The sequence below is a fragment of the Macaca mulatta genome, chromosome 4 (genome assembly GCF_049350105.2).
Source record: "Macaca mulatta isolate MMU2019108-1 chromosome 4, T2T-MMU8v2.0, whole genome shotgun sequence".
In the NCBI taxonomy this organism is placed as follows: domain Eukaryota; kingdom Metazoa; phylum Chordata; class Mammalia; order Primates; family Cercopithecidae; genus Macaca; species Macaca mulatta.
This window is the reverse complement of record NC_133409.1, coordinates 64,302,074-64,318,450: the sequence shown is the minus strand read 5'-3', so window position 1 is coordinate 64,318,450 and position 16,377 is coordinate 64,302,074. Positions and strand designations below refer to the sequence as shown.

General features: G+C 34.7%; 1 protein-coding gene and 1 pseudogene across 4 annotated transcripts in view; one reads left to right on the top strand and one right to left on the bottom strand.

The window, feature by feature from the left end:
• SHPRH (SNF2 histone linker PHD RING helicase) overlaps positions 1–16,377 on the top strand; it is an 84,575-nt gene that overhangs the window by 42,161 nt on the left and 26,037 nt on the right. For all 4 annotated transcript variants that reach the window (XM_015137155.3, XM_077998436.1, XM_077998437.1 and 1 more), the window contains 7 exon segments: positions 3,069–3,211; positions 3,983–4,156; positions 4,470–4,532; positions 6,127–6,352; positions 8,034–8,177; positions 9,282–9,383; positions 13,732–13,803. In XM_015137155.3, the coding sequence (XP_014992641.2) occupies positions 3,069–3,211; positions 3,983–4,156; positions 4,470–4,532; positions 6,127–6,352; positions 8,034–8,177; positions 9,282–9,383; positions 13,732–13,803 (924 nt within the window).
• Positions 944–2,335, bottom strand: LOC100426551 (nuclear envelope integral membrane protein 2 pseudogene; annotated as a pseudogene).

The following is a 16,377-nucleotide window of genomic DNA, read 5'->3' as shown; positions in this document are numbered from 1 at the left end:
ATAGTTAAACAATTTTTTAAATGGATCAGTCAATTCAAAATGTCACAAGAAGTTAAATGCCTTCAATTTGAAAATACAAAAAAAGAAAAAAGTAATCATAGTATCTAATCCTTATGTATGTATATAAAAATCTTATGTATAAAAAACTTTAAAATGTCTTAAGAAACATTTCCCTTTATCACAGTTAAATAGCAAGTTGGCCATTATTGAAAAATAAAAAGTAAAGCCACCAACATTGTGAGGCCCATGGCTTTGGAAGATGGCTTCTAAGCTTGTACCTGAAGATCTTATCTACCTGAATCAAAGGATACACCAGGGCTGGATTTCTACCAGTGCTGCATCTCAGTGTGGTCTTGCACAAGTTGTTTAACCTCTCCAGAGCTCAATTCCACCGCCATTAGCACTTTCCAAACATGTGTTCCAAGGAATATTAATCTCATGAAAAAGAGTTCTGTGGTCAAATTAAGCAAGAAACTCAGCACACACTTTCTCCTCTTTGGGAGATTCACAGTGCACATGAGCATTATGAATGACTCTGAGAGGTACATTAGTTTAACTTTATATCAATCTTAGCTGACCTGAGAGTACCTTTACTGACCAACACTCGGTAGTATCCTTTGAGCTGTACTTTGGAAAACACTGGTCCAGCATGTCTCAGGTCTCTTTTAGGACTTATACTGATGAAAATATAGAAAGAGTGTTGCAGAGTCTTCTGACACAGGTTCAGGGGATTAAGAGCGGATTTAGGGCCCTGGTTTTGACAAAGCACCTGTTCACGCTTATTAGTCCCTTGAAGAACAACGCCATTCCCCTGTTCCTAATGAAAGCCTTCATTCAAGGAAGGTGGTAGTGGCTGTCACAGAATCTTGGTATCCACCTACAGTACAGTAAATAGCAGAACTCACCAAGAATGTTAAGTTATCTTCAAAATGGGTTAGTTTTCCTTTCCAGAATGACTTGTTTTTCTCCACAGCAAATGTTTTTGCCACTGTTCACTAGAACAGTTCTGCCTAACTTTAATAGAATCCCTACCCTTTGCCCACTTCCTTGTCCAGAATGAAGTCAACTTGAAGGTCGCATGTCAGGCAGTACTTGGGTTAAAGAGCTGCTCTTCCAAGAAGGCACCCCCAAGGCCATACTGCTCTTCATGCAGACTGATTTCTTCAGGTGACAAGTGGCTTCCTCCAAGAACAAAGTCTGCAAATTTTCTAGGAGTGTGAAGTCTGGAGACCACCAGCCACGAGGGGAAGTCGGGTTTTCAGCAGGCCCAGCGCAGCTCCTCCAGAGCGCTGTTCGTTTCAGCATCAGCTTGCTCCCTATACTCGTCTTCTGTAAGATACTTCACCACCAGCTCTTTCGATGTAAACCACTGCTTTATTTTCCACCTCATATAACTGAATGCTCTCAGTGGGTAGTGCAGACTCCAGGAGGACATGAGGAGGATTATGGCTGCATAGGCAAACTGAGGCACGGCCACACCAGCATAGACCAGAACCAGGGAGAGGAGTCATAGTGTCCACATCAGAAGACTTCTGCTCCTGTCATCTAATACATATATCCTGTTTTCATACCACAGCCACTTCAGATCTTCCATCAACTGGCACACAACATAAACTGAAGCAAACCAACAACCAACCATTAGAGCCAAAAGGTGCTATACTTCGGAATGAATCGTTTCACCAACAGCAAGACAAAGACTGATGTCATTAGAACACCTAGCACAGTTCCCGAAGAGTAATAGAAAGTAGGGCTTTGACTCAGGGTCTCTGCATAAAAGGAAAGAAAAACTCCTGCCACAAACACAAGGAAGAGTTTGAAATCCATGATGTTTCGATTCACATGTATCATATAGTTAAATATCTTCCTGACAGACTCCACAGAAAAGCACACAGTCTCTCCATATGGATTGATGATTATGGTTATTTCATTACATTCTTTTGGTATCCAAAAGTTATGAATCACACATTTGATAAAAGATAAAATGGTTTCTGGATATTGGCAATTATGTCTTTCTGTGATGTATACAATTCTGAACAGGCCTGAACTGGTAATTTTCACCTGCATAGTCGACCATATGTATTTCCACTCCACTTGGGAATTTTGATTGTAGCAGTAACAGTCTGACTCAGACGTTCTAATTAAATCTTTTTCCTTCAAAGCTTTACACCTACGAACTGACAACGCCGCCGCCGCCTCCCCCCGCACGGGCAGTGTGGCCAGGGGCGGCAGCCAGAGCAGCAGCCACCACCGCCCCTGGCACGGCCCCATTTCGTTAGGGGTCAGCTCCGTGCGACCCCGAGCCCTAGGGGACCGGCTCCGCCGCGAGGAGCGGAAGTGGCGCCGAGTTCTCTTTCTTTTGAACTCATGGGTTTTCTCTGACCTTGAGTGTATAACAGTTGTCTTTTGAAGAAAGTAAAGACTTCTATACCCTCCTTTTTATCTTGTTTCTGAGATGTTTTAAAATGTTAAAACATTAGAACCACAGTTATTTTTCCTGCAGAATTTATACCATTTGTCATTTCTAAAATTTCACTTTTATGAAATCAGTAGCAAAATCTAAAGAGGTTATACAAATACACTTTTATTTTCAATGTTTAAATCAGGTGTTGCAAATTTTTGTCTTTCTAATTTATTTATTAGTATTCTGGGATATAATTTTGTTATTGTGGATTATTCATTAAGTAGAATCTAGTTCAATTGGTTAAAGATTAGAATGAAGGCTTTCTTATGCTGATAAAGAGACCTGTGACTTTTCACATATATAGATTATTGAATTTTCATTTGGTGTTAATAATTTTTTTAGTTACAGCCTTGTTATATAAATGCATACAATAAATTCTCATTTATCCAGAGTAGCTAGGAAATAGGGGTTTCTCTTTAATTACATTTTCAAAAGAGGAAGCGAGCATTGTACATGGAATATGTATACTCATCTCCCCTCTGTGATAGTCCTTTTGAGAATAGCATTTATTACTTACTTTGAATTTTGACACCACCCTGCCCAGTGACGGAAGCTTTGTGACTACTAAAAAAAAATAATAATTGATTAACTGCTACCTTTTTTACAGATTCATTCTAATTCTCCTTGGTGGCTAAATGTGATCCACAGAGCAATAGAATTTACTATTGATGAGGAGCTTGTTCAGCGAGTGCGAAATGAAATAACCAGCAACTACAAGCAACAAACTGGCAAGCTTTCTATGTCAGAGAAGTAAGAAAACAGGAAGAAAAAGTGTCTATCATAACTTTAAAAGCAAAGAAATCCTTGTATTTTTTAGTTTCTAATTTTTCATTATTACTGACTTTTTTTCTCCATTCATAAACTTATACACACATTCATACTTCTTTTTTGCAGCCTTTTTTATGGGTACTATAATTGGGTTTAACTCACAACTGCCACATACCTTTGTTACTTTAATTACTTTAATATTTTACACTTCATAATGTGAGCACATTAGTAGAAATTATACAGGAAAAGTGCTTGGCAAAGTGCCTCGTATATAGTGCATAATTACAGATTTAATTAAATGTATATACATATATTTATATTCAACCAAGGAATATAACTCTTAGCCATTTTTCTTCTTTCTTCCCAATTTTCTGCTTTTATGTTTCATCCTGCAGGCACCTCATATAGAGCAAGGATGTCAGGAGGGCTATCTGTAGTCAGGCTTAAAACGGAAGAATGGGGCAGTCGTACACTTTCAAAGATATCTGAGACAGAGACATACATTTTTCCTGCTCTTTTTCAGTTCCTGATCACAGGACTATCAAATTTTTTTGGTGTCTTTTACAGTAGACAGCCCAATATTATACTTTGAATACACTGAAGGAAAACTCAGTCAAATGTTGCTGGTTTAAAAAAAAAACAAACAGCAAACAGTTTCTTTAACACTTTGTTTGGCAACTGTTTTCTGAATTTGAGGAAATTGACCTATTATTCTTTTCTTTGTGTTGTGTGTGGTGCTGGTGTGGGAATCAGGTTCCGTGATTGCAGAGGTCTTCAGTTCTTACTTACAACACAAATGGAAGAGCTAAATAAATGCCAGAAGCTAGTAAGAGAGGCTGTAAAAAACCTGGAGGGACCTCCATCTCGTAATGTTATTGAGTCTGCAACAGTCTGCCACCTCCGACCAGCCAGACTTCCTCTCAACTGGTAGGTAATGGAAGAAATCATACAATGAAATGGTACTATTTCTTTAAGTTAGATTTCTTAGAGAAGAAACAATTGACTCATATAGTAAAGGTTTTTTCGTTTTAATTGAGACGGAAGTAGAAAGAGATGTATCAATCTAATTTAAAAAAAATTAAGTCTCAAGGACAAGGTATGAAAAACCATGTGATTTCTTTTTTCTAAAATGTCGTATCTAGTAGAAAGAGAAATGAAATTAAAATATTAAGCTTCTCCTTAAAATTATCAGATTGCTGGTTATTTTTGTGAATGTTTCTCTGTTAATCTTCTTTTTCAGCTGTGTCTTTTGTAAAGCTGATGAATTGTTCACAGAGTATGAATCAAAGCTGTTTTCCAACACGTAAGTTCTCTATTTGATTATTACCTGTCAAGAAAATGAAACATTTTTCAAGACTCAGTATTTGATATGACTATATTTTCCCCCACAGTAACCTTTATTATATTGTTTCTTTAATTAAATTGATGAGTACACCTTTGGCATTTTGATTGTTTAATATGCCCAATTTTACCTATCCAGAAGTTACCCCCTAAATGTTCTTAGTGTAGTAATATATAATTAATTGAGGTGCAGTTTTGGGGAGTGGTAAAATCCCAGACTCTAGAGTCCAATGGATTTGAATTATACAGATTTTACTAGCATTTTACTGCTATTCGAGGTAGAACTTATAGTGTCTGGCATAACTTCTTCAAGAATAAAGAATGACACAATCAAATATGTTATTACTTTAATAAAACCGTAAGTAAACATTGTCACAAACACCTGGATTCTCAGAGGGAAGCTTGTTAGAATAATAAATGTGTCCACTTTCATCCAGTTATGTTACTATTCTGTTTTAGGTCATATCTGTTTCTGTTATTACTGAAGTAAATAATACATTTCTTCATGTTTCTATCCAAATTCTGTTCATTCATCTCCAACAGATATAACTTCTCTAGAATAGAAATTTTCCCCACATGTTTCCTTGCCAAGCATTCACTTCTGCATGTGAAGGAAGAAAACAAGATTTTTGTGTTGTGTTATGGCAAATGAATCAGTAGTCTTTTTGTTTACTACAGTCTACATGATAGAATTAAAAAAAAAAAAAAAAAACTGGCCAAATTTATGATGTTTTCAGCTTTTCCAGGGTTGCTTTGTTTTTTCAAAAGACTTCCAAACATGTTCTTTTAGAACTTACATTTTATGGAAAACAGTATGGCGATTCCTCAAGGATCTAGAACTAGATGTACCATATGACCCAGCCATCCCATTACTGGGTATATACCCAAAGGATTATAAATCATGCTGCTATAAAGACACATGCACACGTATGTTTATTGCGGCACTATTCACAATAGCAAAGACTTGGAATCAACCCAGATGTCCATCAGTGACAGACTGGATTAAGAAAATGTGGCACATATACACCATGGAATACTATGCAGCCATCAAAAAGGATGAGTTTGTGTCCTTTGTAGGGACATGGATGCAGCTGGAAACCATCATTCTTAGCAAACTATCACAAGAACACAAAACCAAACACCGCATGTTCTCACTCATAGGTGGGAACTGAACAATGAGATCACTTGGACTCGGGAAGGGGAACATCACACACCGGGGCCTATCATGGGGAGGGGGGAGGGGGGAGGGATTGCATTAGGAGTTATACCTGATGTAAATGACGAGTTGATGGGTGCTGACAAGTTGATGGGTGCAGCACAGCAACATGGCACAAGTAGACATATGTAACAAACCTGCACGTTATGCATGTACCCTAGAACTTAAAGTATAATAATAATAAAAATAAATAAAAAATAAAATAAAAAATAAAAAAAAAAGAAAGTTGTTGTTGAAGTTACTGACCCTGCTTCTGTATTTGCTTTGCAATATCACTCATTTACAGTGCTTTTCACTCACTGATAGCAGTTACCGTTGTTTTGTTCTGTTATGTTTTCAGAGTCAAAGGCCAGACTGCAATATTTGAGGAGATGATAGAAGATGAAGAAGGACTCGTGGATGATCGAGCACCTACCACCACCCGGGGTCTCTGGGCAATAAGTGAGACAGAGCGATCTATGAAAGCAATACTATCATTTGCAAAATCACATAGGTTTGATGTTGAATTCGTTGATGAAGGAAGCACTTCAATGGATCTCTTTGAAGCATGGAAGAAGGAATATAAGGTATAGTATTTTAAAACTTCCTTCCAAAATTAAAAATTCCTTCTTTTTTACATCAATTTTGGCTGCTACTTTTTCTCTCTCTCTAGTTTTTTAAAATCTTCTTTTCGGATTGGGGTGGCATAATTTCTCTTTGCCTAAAATGTGATTGTTGTAATAAAGGATAGCAAATACCATAATACTCAAATAAAGACATTCTAGTTATTAAACTACTATAAGAAAATCATTATTAAACTGGAACTTATATGAAACTTTTTGTTTAGCCATGAAAGTGTTTTCATTCTATTATTAGCTTGATCTTCCACTGCTATTGTATGAAATTAGAGCTTTGTTTTCGTTCTGTGAATAAGAAGCAAGTACCAACTACCTTAAAGACTGGGGAACATAGTAAATACTTCTCATCCTGTAAGTCTGGAAACCATTCCAATGAATAAAGACCAATATGCCCTTTCATATTTGTACTTTAATGATTCCATCATATTAAAACTCTGTACTTGATATTTCATATTCATTAATTTTCAATTATTGTTTTATTTGGATTAGTTATCCATTGTACTGCTTTGCAGATGAGATAGGTAAAGGAAGGAAAGAAGTGTTTTATTTATAATGACATATTTTTATTCAATTTCTTTTTTTTAAAGTCTTGCTTTTTTAAAGTAGGATAAAAATTTTTATGCAGAAAGGTAGTTATTTGTGCTATCAGTTCATATGTCATAAATTGGGGAATACTTTTATAGCATCGAAATCATTGGTTTATAATAATTTTTTTCTCACACATTACTCTTGTGAATACAAAGCAGATTAACACAGTTAATTACAGTAAGCTTTGGAAGAAGTGTTATGTACGATGTGCGGTTTCCCTTGTATTCCTCCTTTCGACTCAGTTTGGCCACATGCCCTTTATCCAGAAGAGAGCTTATTGTGCAGTTCTCCCAGGTCTTGGTACATTTTTTTTGTACATAACTTTGCAGACCTTTTCACAGAAGAGCAACTTGAATGAGGTCCTGCTATGCATATCCACCAGATCTACCTGAAAATGTAAAGTCAGTGAAGAGAGCCTGTCAAAAAATGCATACTGATTGATACCATTTCTGTGAATTTCAGAAACATATATAACTGAATTATTAAGAATACGTTTCATATAGTGTAAGTGCAGTGAAAAGTGTAGCAGAATAAGTACAATTCAGAATAGTGGTTGCTCCATCGTTAGGTATTGAAGGAGGGATATGTGAGGAAAGAGTGATACAGTTGAGAAAGAACACGCAGAGCCTTTCTAAGGAATTCATATTATTCTTTCTTAAATTAGATGGTGGGTACTTGATTGTATATTTTAGTATTCTTCATGCCATTTATACATAGTTGAATATGTGAAATATGTTATAAAAACATTTTAAAAAAATAAAACAGAGAAGAGATTCTGGCAGCCTATAATTGGACTTTATAAAGATTTTTGGTCCTACCAAGAAATCTTTGTATTCTGTTCCTGAGAATCTAAAGAGGCAGTGTCCTATAGAGATTTTTTCATTCACATTTCATTCTAAAAATGACCCCAGGAACTACTTATTTTAGACACATAGAGAAAAAATGTGAGATCTCATTGAAGATGTTTGCTTAAGGCACATCTTGGTGATTTTAACCAGTTTTAATTACATGCTTTACCACTGTGTTTGTCTTTTCTGTTCAGTTGCTTCATGAATATTGGATGGCTCTGAGGAATCGTGTGTCTGCTGTTGATGAACTTGCAATGGCTACAGAACGACTAAGAGTGCGTGATCCTAGGGAGCCAAAGCCTAATCCGCCTGTTCTTCATATCATTGAACCACACGAGGTAATTGGCAAGTAAATCACAGAAAAGGGAACAGCAAGCAGATGTCACAGATATCAGAGACCCATAGAAGAGGCAGAATCAGGGCACTGAGCTCTACTATAAGTGTGTATTTAATCTCCATTTTTAATTTGACCCATAGAAAATTGTCTTTGTAGATCAAAAATGGTCGAAGATGAGCGATTTCGTATCTATTACATGCTTAGCATTTTGGTGCATCTTGTTTCTCTCCAGGTTGCACGTTCATCTGTTTTTGAATTTAAAACCTTATATGTGCTATTAAGACCAATGGATATTCTCAGTCACTTTTTAGACATTTTCTGTTACCTTAGTTTTATCAGAACTAGAAAAATCTTCCTTAAAAACAACTGAAACCTTTTCTTTTGCAGTGTTTCTTTTGCTAATGATGAACTAATATTAACAACTTTACCTTCTAATAAATTTGTCTTTGTAACTCAGGTTTAAAAACAGTACTCCACCAATCTTTTTTATTCTCCATTAAAAGATATTATTTCCTTTATAATTCATTATTCCTTATTTGTTTAGTGCTTTAAGTCTTTCTGTACAGCTTGGAGACTGTAATTTGGAAAAATTTAGATATATTCATTATATACTATCTCACTTAAATGTGAATTCTGAATAAGTTTTTCTGAGAAAATACATTCTTGTTTGAGTGTTCCTTCTCTGTCTGCTGTATTCTACCAGGGGGACAGAGGAAAGAAGGGCAGAGAAATTCTTTCCTGGATTTCATGAAATCACTGAGGCCAGAGCAACAAATCATGTAACTTTTCTTTATTCCATGGATGTATTACTGAAAAAAATGGTACATAATAGAATTTGAGTTTATTTTTTATCTAACTTCAGGTACACAGGGACATTTCCTATTTGAAAGAACTCTGCACTGAATTGTGCCTTTCATGAAGCAAAAAAAAAAGAAGTCATTTGAAGTATATTATCTAGTATCCATTTTGAAAACTTGTGGTTTAGAATGTAAATGGGTTTTTTTTAAAAACAGAACATTTGTGTTACTGGAGAATTGTTCATATTTAATATAATTTAACTGTCTTTCTGAAAGAATAAAGAAGTTTTTATTTTTATTTTCTTTAGGTAGAACAAAACCGAATAAAACTACTAAATGATAAAGCTGTTGCTACATCACAGCTTCAGAAAAAACTTGGGCAGCTTCTTTACCTAACTAATTTGGAGAAGGTATTGTTTTTAAGACATGCTACTTTTTCCTATGCTGTATTATCATAAACGATTTTAGTGACTCCTTTCATAATGGTGCAAATTTTTTAAATTAATATTTTGTGTTATATGAGTCCAAACACTAACTATGTCTCTACAATAGCTACAGAGATCACAGAAGAATATTGTATCTATAGAAATTATATTATGCAGATGATATAGAAGGCATGCACTGTATAGTAGAGAACAATGTAAATGGACTGTAGTTCAAAGCCTTGAATAGTAAAAGTATTACAACATATCTCTTGGTGAAAATGGCATAATACAATTTATACACATGCATTCATTTGTAAATACAAAAATATTTTGTAATTTGTTATTTGAAACTGTGAAGTGTGTTTGGAAAGCTACTAAATCAGAGTACATGGTAATAAAGGTAGACTTAAAATATTAAGTGTAATTCAAAACACATGTTCTGAGTTGTGATCTAAGTATTATATTGGACACTGATGAATTGGTGGGTCATTGATTAAATATAATTTCATTTTATTGCAGGCATTCATATTTTGCTAGTTGACAGAGAACCTTCTAGGGGCAAGATATAGTAGTAAATATTTGGATAGGGCAAGTGAGGACAAGCCACAGATTTGAATTCTTCTGGAAACTGGCATAACATATATTTAAGTGAATCAGTAAATCTCAGACAAAATTAAAAGTTAGACATTCATTATAGGTTTAGCATGGCGACTAAGAAGATAGACTTTGGATCTGGACAGCCCAATTTTGAATCATGACTCCACTATTTTCTAGATATGTGACTTTATTTAAGTTATTCACCTTTCCGCGCATCATCAGTAAAATGAGAATGATATCAACACTACTTCATAGTATAGGGCTGTCTTGAGGATTATGTGAATTAATGTATGTAAAATGCCAGAGTAGTTTCTGCTCTGTTAAGCACTTTCTAGGTTTTTGCTGCTATTAATATTATTAAGATCATTATTACTGTTATGATTACCAACACTTGTTCTGAAAGGTAAAAAGAAGAAAAACATTTAAAAGTTTCATGCAAATTGCTAACATTAAGAAGATAACACTTAGGCTGGGCATGGTGGCTCAGCACTTTGGGAGGCCAAGGAGTTTGAGACCATGCTGACCAACATGGTGAAACCCCATCTCTACTAAAGATACAAAAAATTAGCCGGCATGGTAGCACACGCCTGTAATCCCAGCTACTCGGGAGGCTGAGGCAGGAGAATCACTTGAACCTGGGAAGCAGAGGTTGCAGTGAGTTGAGATCGCGCCATTGTACTCCAGCCTAGGGGACAGAGCGAGACTCCATCTCAAAAAAAAAAAAAAAAAAAGATAACACTTAGGAAAGTGTCTCAACATTCCTGGGCATAAGTTTTTTAAATGTAAGATTTCTATACTTTAAATATGATAGTCAAAATAAAAAGACAGTTATCTTGTACGTCATTGTTTATATGTTAAAATATTTTTAAAATTTTAAGGATATAAATAATCTACCTAAGAAAATCCATTTGGCTATTAATAAAAGAAAAAGCATTTAATCTATGATGATGGAAAAATCAAATTACACGGGTGCTATTTTCTGCCAACAAGTAGGCACAGATATTTTAAATGATTACACACCCCAGTGGTGAAAAAGGGCAGGGAATGGATGCATTTTATGCATTACCAATGGAAATATAAATTTATATAAGCTTTTCCTAAAAGCACTTTAACAATATCTATCAACAATTTTATGTAGGTTGAACATCTCATATCTAAAACTTGAAATGCTCCAGTGAGCATTTCCTTTGAGTATTGCATCAGCACTCAAAAAGTTTATGATTTTAGAGTGTTCTAGATTACAGATTTTTGGATTTGAATGCTTAACCTGTATGTGAAAGAAAGGAAAAGGAAAACTGGACAACATAGATAAAACGAACTGGAATCTACACGGTAGGATTAAATGGACATTATAGAACTGCAGAAATACAGTATCTGAAATCAAAAACTAATTGAATGGAAACCAGATACAGAAAAAAACAGGATTCATGAATTCAGGTATAGTACAATAGAAAATACCCAATTTGAAGTGGCATAGATAGAAAAAGAGCAAAATAGGGCAAAAGATTTGAGACACAGTTGTTTGATCTAGCATACTTGTAATTTCATAGATCTAGCATACTTATAATTGAAGTTCAAGAGGAAGAGAATAGGACAGGAGCTTGAAGAGATAATGGCTGAGAATTTTCTAAAACTGATAAAAGTATGACAAATGACTTAAAGATTCAAGAAGTTAAGAAACACTAAGCAGAATAAGTAAAGAAAAAAACAAAATACTGCCTAGGTACATCATAGTCAAACTGCTGGAAACCAAAAATAATGAAAAATAGAAATAAAAAAAGTTGAGGGATAAAACACTTAATACTTACAAAGGAGCACTAATAAAACTGGTGACTACGTACAGATGTTTTTCTTTTCACCTTTAGAGATGTTTCAGTGTTTCCATAGTTTAACCAGTTGACATTGGAACATCTTCAAACTGCTAAAAGAAAAAAAACAGCCAAGCTAAAGTTCTATACTTAATGAAAATTTCCTTTTTTAAAAAAAGTAAAATGAAGATATTTTCAGACAAACATAAACTGGAAGAAGTCATCTCCAATAAACCCACATCACAATAAGTATTAAAGGAGCTTCTTTGAAGGAAAATTGTTTCAGATTGAAGGATGCAATTACAGTAAGGAATGAAGAGCAAGAGCTTAAATACGTGAATAAATATGCAAGGATATTGACTATTTAAAAGCAACAGTGCTGTCTTATGGGTTATGCAACATATATAGAACTAAAATATATGTCAGTAGCACAAAGGAAGGAGGTAAGCAGAGGTAAACTATTATAAGATTCCTCCAGAGGAATGGACAAAAAAGTCCGTAAGGCTATTGATCATTTGAACACTAATGAACAAATATGACCCAATTGACACAGACCACTACACCCAACAACTTCAGAATGCATATTTTTTAGGTGTATATGGAACATTTATCAAAATAGACCTTATGCTAATTCAAAAAGCAGCTCTTAAAAGTATGTGAGAGCATGTTTTCTGACTGAAGAGGAATTTAAACCAGAAATCAGTAATGGAAAGGCAACTAGATGAATCCCTAAAAGTTTAGAAATTGAGAGGATACTTCCGAATCACCCATGGGTCAAAGAAGAAGTCGAAATGGAGGTTAGAGAATGCTCTGAACTGAGTGAAAGTAAAAATATGTGACAGTGCTTAGAGGAAAATTTATAACTTGTTTAACTTAAGGATCTGCAAATTATCATGCATGGGAAAAATTCATCCCACTACCTTTTTTCGTAAGTAAAGTTTTATTGGAATATAGCCACACTCATTCATTTATCTATTGTCTGTGGCTGTATTCATGCCACAGTAGCAGAATTGAGTAGTTACAACACAGATCATATGGCCCACAAGGCCTAAAATATTTATAATCTCACTGTTTACATACATGTCAACTCTTTATTGACATATTGGAAAAGAAGAGCTATTGTGAATTATGGTAGATTATTTACGAAGTGCTACAGCAATGACCCTCCCATTCTTGTTGCCCTTTGGAACTCTGTGAGACTATCTGAAAAAGCCTAGTTTACCTTCTTGAGCAGCAGAACCCTCAGCTCAGCCCTCCCTGCAGAACAGATAGCCTACCAACTGCCAAACATGAGCATGAGGCCTTCATAGACCATCCAACCCCAGCCAACTCAGCCCATCCCCAAATCACCTGTAGTATCATGGGAAACATGTTTGTTTTAAGTCACTAAATTTGTAGGTGATTTATTATATGTAAAAAGGAAAACTGGACAACATAGTAAAACGAATCGGAATCTATATGGTAAGAACAAATGGACATTATAGAACTGTAAAATATATACATACATTATTGATTTACTTATAAAAATCAATAATTAACAGAGGAAAAGAATAATTCATTGATTCAATTTGTTTAGATGCCTTATCTGAAAATCTGTTACCTGAAATGCTCCGATGAGCGTTTACCTTGATTGTCATGTCAGCACTCAAATAGTTTGGATTTTGGAGCATCAGATTTCGGATTTTGGATTAGGAATATTCAATCTTTATGATTAAAATTGTTTTTTTTTCCACTCCTTGAATAAATGATATTTGTAAGTAAGTCTCAGGAATAATAATGTTAGGTAATATATTGATGGGTCATCTACATTGTTAGATTATGTAAATTATAATTGCCAGTATTCATTTCCATAAATGAGTTACAAAACATGGATCAGGTTTTATATGTAAAAATGTAACTAATATATTTTTTAATTCTTTTTTGGATAGTCTCAAGACAAAACATCGGGAGGTATTAATCCAGAACCTTGTCCAATCTGTGCTCGACAGCTGGGAAAACAGGTAAAATTATAATAAACATCAGATGCATTTATAAAATACCTTATGGTTTTCAAAGGTTTCTACATAAAATTTTTCTTTTGCTCTCTCTCGTTTTTCCCACCACTAGTTTCTATGAAAGGCAAGTATTACCATTATCTTAAAGATAGCACTAGAGGTTAGGTGACATGCTTAGGGTAAGATATTTGAGCAATGCTTTTCTGAAATGGGAAGTGAAAAAATATTTCTAGAATGACCCCATCTTTTTCATTAAAGATGCATAGTTTTGAACATTGTTTCCAGTCACAAGGTTGTGTCCAGTAATTTGACTTTGTCGGGTTAATATAGTTATTCAGTAATTATACAGAAATGTAATATAACACACATAGACTTACTTAAGGAATTACATTAGTATAGAATCACAGTTCTTACTTGCCAGTATTAATATCTCATAATACTTGTACTTTAGAGTACAAATTAATATCTCCTATGGAAATTTAGATGTGATTTTGGTAGACCACTTAAATATATTTCTTTGTGAATATTAATATACATAATGTTCATAAACATTCTTTAGGAGAACTGCAATTTGTGAAAATACAAGTTTCTGCTTTCTATGATAAATCTATATATATATGTATCAGAATATTCATTGCCCTTGAAAATTTGAAAGATAAGCCTATTATTGTTGAAGAAGTAGAGATATTCTTGGCTGTTTTTTTCTATGGAACCGAGAGATGAAAGGTAAATATATGCATTCCATATTCTGACCAGTAATAATCAAGAAGAAAGTACCTTTTGGTTTCCAAGATTGGTGGAGAAGGTGAGATCACAAGAATATGTGGTAATACATCTTAAAGGGAAAGATGCTACATTGGAAACTGAGCAAATAGTAGTGTACAAATGCTGGTGACTTCTGACAAAAGTCAGTGATGAAACTGTGATAAAAGTTGTGATAAAAATGGAAGAAATCATGACATAAAGTAGTCTTTTTTGCTTTTAGTTTTGATAAGATTTATGCAACTAGAATGTCTCAGACATTTTATTTCATTTTGTCTTAAACATTTTCAGTTTTTAAAGTACTTTCATATACAGTAGTTCATTTAATTGTAGCATAACCTAGAAGACCATATTGGATTTCAATAATAGTAACAAAACTACTTTTCAAGCCCTGTTCATATTCACAATGTATAGTAGCTATATATTTTTTTCCTTTTTGGCTCCCCAGTTCTTCCCTTCTTCTAATTTAGAGTTATTAAATTAGAATCTATCAGAGATGACTCATATATACCAGCTGATGCCCCTAGAGGCATTGTCATTTGTCTCTTCTGTTTGGGTCAGTCAGCGTCCTGTCACTCCTAATGCTCAGGTGCCAGGTATCTCATTGCTTCTTCTCCATTGCACATGTAGGTGGACCTGTCTTGACATTTAGTTGGTCCATTTTGAGCTCCATTGAGTCAGAAAACTCCTTTCTAATAGAGTACCCCAGTGGCACTAGAGGTACATAAAGTACAATATAGTGCTGCTCTGTGTCATACAAAAATACTAGTAAAACAGCTCTTCAGTTTCATTAATCTTAACTCCTGTGGACTCTGGCAGAGGTACAGCTAGAGAACAGTAGGAATAGTATTAGCTGATAATAGGCAAAATAGTGGTTTTAAAACCAAGCTTATATACCTCAATTTTCTCTTCTTTCAATGTGAATTCTTTTCCTAAGAGCATCTTAGTTGATCCAGCAAAGAACCTCAAGTGGGCCAGCCTCATACTTTCTTTCCATACATGTGCATATCCTAAAAAAAAAAAAAAACAAAAAAACATAGCTTAAGGATTTAGAAGTTTTGTCACTCAAAAGACAGTTTTTCTTATTGTTTTTACCAGATGAAAAAAGTTAAATCTACATTTCTAAGATGCCATAGCTTTTAGAACTTACACCTAGACTAAATCTGTTGCTCTTTTACATCTCTCATTGCCAAAGTCTCCATGGTATGTTGCAGAGATTCACAGAGGATTATTTTATTTTTTTCAGATAGGACAAGGGGTTTCTTAAAAATTTCTTTTTGGCCAAGTGCGGTGGCTCACGCCTATAATCCCATGCCAAGGCGGGTGGATCACGGGGTCAGGAGTTCAAGACCAGTCTGGTCAACGTGGTGAAACCCCTGTCTACTAAAAATACAAAAATTAGCCAGTCGTGGCAGCGAGCACTTGTAATCCCAGCTATTCGGGAGGCTGAGGGACGAAAATCGCTTGAACCCTGGAGGTAGAGGTTGCAAGGTTGCAGTGAGCCAAGACTGCGTCATTTGCACTCCAGCCTGGGTGACAGACCGAGACTATTTAAAAAATAATAATAATTTCTTTTTGGTTGTATTTTTAAAAATATAACCAGAACCACTTTCAAAATAAATTTGAGATACTAACTAACCCATAATTAATTTCTATGTAAGTGCTTTAATTGTGAAAATATAAATCTGTTTTTTAAACTAAATGGAATATGTCGAGTATGATATTAACTCCAAATTAATGTTCTGATTCCCTCTGTTATATCTGTTGTTAGAGTGCTGAAGGACTGATTTACGTTCCTCCCAAATACAGAAATGAGAC